The following is a 4179-nucleotide window of genomic DNA, read 5'->3' as shown; positions in this document are numbered from 1 at the left end:
AAGAGAAGAGGAGTGGCTCCTCTCAGTTCTCTCCCAGCTGGAAGAGGCTGACAAGGTCAAGGTCTGGTGGAGAGGCCACTGTGGCCCGGAGTGGGGCTGGTGGCAGGGAGGGCTTCACAGAGGCTGAGCCTGCAGCCAGGCTTTTTGACCCCAGGCCAGGCCCCCACCCCCGGACACTGCCCTCTGCCCACTTTTGCATTTCCCTCTTTTTTTCAAATTGGTCCCCTTTCCCCAGCCCTCTCTCCAGAGAGGTGGTCACTGAGAGCTCGGGACCCACCTTCCCACACCCCACCGGCTCAATTACAAGTGGCGATTTTCTGTTTATTGCTCAAAAACAAGAATTCAGAAGCAAAGGTGGAGAGACTGTGGGGCGGAGAGATGGCAGGAAGGGGGCAGGGCCTTGTCCCAGCTCTCCCCTTCATCCTTCTTCTGACCCTCCTGGCCGGAGTCAGGCCCAGGGCCAGGGCATACGGGAGTTGGGGGGCCTTCGTGGCCAAGGGAACAGTAGAGCTATCGGGGACAGTCACTGAGGGGTGCCCTGGGCAAGAGGGGCCGCAAGATTTGCAGGGGAGCAGAGTTCCCCTCCCAGGATCCAAAAGCCAGTAGGGTGGGGGGCAGGCCCCTCATTTGGCAACTGAGAAGAGGCGGCTTTGGGCGGCAGGATGCTGGTTTATTTACTGTAGGATCTCCAGGGCCATCAAAGCCCCCTCGTGGGACGGGGAGACTATTTACACAGCCAGGGAGGAGGGCAGCCAGGAGGCAGAGACCGGTCCCATACTTCTCCCTGCCCCGAATGAGGAGGGGAGGGGCGTCCTGGGTCCTGCAGCTGTAGTCTTGGGGTTCAGATGGAAACTTCATATTCCCGAGTATCCTGAAGACAGAGAGATTAGGTCAGTTGTTGGAGTCTGATGGGGGTAGAAGAGGCAGCCAAATGGGAGAACAACCCTGAGTTTTTTTATTTTTATTTTTCGAGTTGGGGTTTTACCATGTTGGTCAGGCTGGTATAGAACTCCTAACCTCGTGATCCCCCCGCTTCGGCCTCCCAAAGTGCTGGGATTACAGGCATGAGCCACCGCGCCCGGCCCGACCCTGAGTTTTAAAGTAACGTTGACCACTGGGGGCTGTGGAGGCCACAGGGGCTGAATCTGGCCAGTGAGTGTGTTTGGTTCACCCTACAGCATTGTAAAATGACACAAGAATCTGAATTTCTGGCTTGTTTTGAACAACTGGAAGATCTGCCAATTAAGCCTCAGTTTCCACTATGGGGTAGAGCCGTATCCTTGAGATGGGGCACAAGCCCTCCACTTAGCCACGGTCCGATTGCTCCCTGTTGTCCACATGTGGCTCACTGTGCTCACTGACGGCCCCTGTGGACACCCGAGTTTTGAAATTCCCAAGACAGAGATTCCAGAGACCTTTCGAGGTTTGGAGTCCTGGGAGAGCCTAGTGGTGGCTCTCCAGGGGCAGGGGAGGTGCTCACCCCGGCTTCATACAGTGGGTTGCTGAAGTCCGACTCCACGGTGATGGGGCTGTAGGAGTGGGAACCCGAGAAGCCGAAAAGGGACTTTCCCTGAAGCCTGAGAAAGGGAGAGGACAGAGGAGCTTATCAACAGGTGAGCCTCTGAGCTCCCCGACCCGGGCTCTGATGCCAGGCCAGCAAGATGTCTGTCCTGGCCGGCAGCACCCAAGCAGGCTACTTACTTGGTGTAGTATATGTAAACGCCACTGCCGAGGACAATGACCAAGCCTAGGGGCAGCAGGATGGCCAGGGCCAGGTTCCCCCCCTCCAGCTGCCGAGACGGGTCTGTGGTCTGGGTCACTATGGGAGGAGGAGAGGCCGGTGAGCTGCAGGTGGGCCCCGTCCTGGGCTCTCCCAGCCTCCTGCCCTGGGCCTCGAACCCTGGGCCTCACCCCTCCAAGGCCTGGCCTCCTGCCCCAGTCTCTGCTTTGCCCTCCCATCCTGGCCAGTCTCGGTCTCCACCTGTGCCCTCACTGACCTTCCAGTTTTCGGTTGTCCAGGAGCTCCTCATAGGCAACTGCAGGGAGAGGAGGGGGAGGGGATGGGGTCTGAGCCAGGGAGGGGAGGAGGCTGGAAGGGCCCGGAGCCCGGTGGGGCTGGGCTGGACAGCCTGGTTCTCTCTGCCCTCTTCTCAACCTCAACTTTCTCTTTCCCTTGGTCGGGCAGAGAAAGGAGTGACCAGCACAGGGCCTTTGTCCTCTTTCTCCAGACCCCTAAAAAGTCAGGGTTCCTGGACAGTCTGAATTTGTCAGAGATAGGGAAACTGAGGCCTATCCAGAGAAAGCAAGGAACTTCCAAGCCAAGGCCCCCTCTACGACACCCCTGAGTGAATCCCATGACCTCACACGACCCAGGGCTTCTGGACACACCCGTGAGGACACGAGGCCACAGGAGGAGAACCGGGAGCTCTGTGGGGTTGCCCATTGCTCTCGAATGTGCTAGCTGACTCTCCCAGCCCTGTTACTCCCCGGACACTGGTGTGCCCCTCCTGCCCTGTCTGGCCAGGCACCTTTGCAGAGTGGGGGCTGGCTGGTCCACTGGGAGGGGTGGCCGGGCACACAGGTGATGGTGACCTCGCCGATAAGCTCAAAGCCCTCATAGCAGAAGAAGCGCAGAGACTCGCCCGCCTGGTAGTGGTGCTTGTACAGCGTCTGGTAGCCATTCTCGGGAACCCCTGGGTTCAGGCACGGCTCGTACTTCACTGCGGGGAGTATGCCAGTCACGTGCCAGCTGCACTACTGGGCATGGGGCAGACGGGCTCTCCCAGGGCTACCCAGCCACCCTCCCAGGGTGTGCCCTAGACTCACAGGCGCATTTGGGGACCCGGTCGCTCCACTTGGGTGTGCCCGTGTCCCGGCTGTAGCAGGTGAGCATGGCTGCCCCCTCGAGGCTGTACCCTGGCAGGCAGCGGTACTGTACGTGGGAACCAACGGGGAAGCCTGCGTCTGAGGCAGTGCGGTGCCCGTTGGTGATCTCACCAGGGTCGGCACAAGTCATGACTGGTGGCAGAAGAACAAGGGCAGGGGGAGCGAGGGCTTAAAAGACCAGTCTGGGCCACATAAGGAGACCCCCATCTCTACAAAAAATTTAAAAATTAGTCAGGAGTGGTGGTGCACCCCTGAGGTCCCAGTTACTCTGGAGGCGGAGGCGGGAGGATCGCTTAAGCCCAGCAGGTGGAGGCTGCAGTGAATGGTGATTGCCCTACTGCACTCCAGCCTGGGTGACAGAGTAAGACCCTGTCTAAGAAAAATAAAATAAAATCTCCTAGAATCCTAAGGCTGGGAGAGGCCTGAGCCTCGGGCCATTTCCCCTGAACACCTCTGCACACACATGCACTTCCCAGCACTTCCTCAGAAGGAAGAAAGCATGAATTGGAAAAACTTAAAATGCAATGCAGTGCATTTATTTTCAGACCAGAATGACAGACTTATTTAATTAAATATTTATTTTTTATTTAGAGACGGAGTCTCGCTCCGTCACCTAGACTGGAATGCAGTGGCACGATCTTGGCTTACTGCAACCTCTGCCTCTTAGGTTCGAGCAATTCTTCTGCCTCAGCCTCCCACGTAGCTGGGATACAAGCATGCGTCACCACGCCCGGCTTACTTTGTACTTTTAGTAGAGACAGGGCTTCCCCATGTTGGCCAGGCTGGTCTCGAACTCCTGACCTCAGGTGATCCGCCTGCCTCAGCCTCCCAAAGTACTGGGATTACAGGCGTGAGCCACCGTGCCCGGTTGACAGAGTTAATTGTTTAAAAAAATTCAGTGTATGTTATATTTCAGGCTTCTTTTAGAAAACAGGTTGCTTGCGGCAACCCTAAGCCCCTATCCTGGGTTGAAATTCAAAATATTTAACCACCGTACCAGAGCATACCAGCCAAATCCCAGCAGTATGAGCCCAGCATGGCATATCATTTGCACAACAGCAGCTGCCCTCTTTAGAAGGGGCCCAGCTCTCCTGTCTCCCACATTCTCATCATGCCCAGCCCAGTACACACATACATTGCCTGCCTGCAGGCATTTGAGTTTACCACCCTGTTGTGAAGGAATCATAATCATAGCCATTTCTGGTATATAAATCGGAGCCAGGCATCCTGCTAAATGTTTTAAAAACAAATATAATTCTTTTTTTTTTTTTTTTGAGACGGAGTTTCGCTCTT

At 56.2% G+C, this 4179-nt stretch overlaps 1 protein-coding gene across 3 annotated transcripts in view; it reads right to left on the bottom strand.

Annotated features, from left to right (window-relative positions):
• Positions 1 to 300: 300 nt before the first annotated feature.
• Positions 301 to 4179, bottom strand: part of SEZ6L2 (seizure related 6 homolog like 2) — a 28281-nt gene continuing 24402 nt past the window's right edge. For 2 of the 3 annotated variants that reach the window (XM_017519155.2, XM_017519158.1), the window contains 6 exons: positions 2827 to 3018; positions 2529 to 2720; positions 1998 to 2036; positions 1702 to 1819; positions 1481 to 1577; positions 301 to 871 (listed from right to left, as the gene is read on the bottom strand). In XM_017519155.2, coding sequence (XP_017374644.1) covers positions 842 to 871; positions 1481 to 1577; positions 1702 to 1819; positions 1998 to 2036; positions 2529 to 2720; positions 2827 to 3018 — 668 coding nt within the window. In that variant the 3' untranslated portion in view covers positions 301 to 841. The remainder of the gene's footprint in view (positions 872 to 1480; positions 1578 to 1701; positions 1820 to 1997; positions 2037 to 2528; positions 2721 to 2826; positions 3019 to 4179) is intronic. The other variant, XM_017519156.2, reaches the window with a different exon arrangement.

The sequence above is a fragment of the Cebus imitator genome, unplaced genomic scaffold (genome assembly GCF_001604975.1).
Source record: "Cebus imitator isolate Cc_AM_T3 unplaced genomic scaffold, Cebus_imitator-1.0 Scaffold729, whole genome shotgun sequence".
Lineage (NCBI taxonomy): Eukaryota > Metazoa > Chordata > Mammalia > Primates > Cebidae > Cebus > Cebus imitator.
This window is presented reverse-complemented; position numbering and strand designations above follow the sequence as displayed.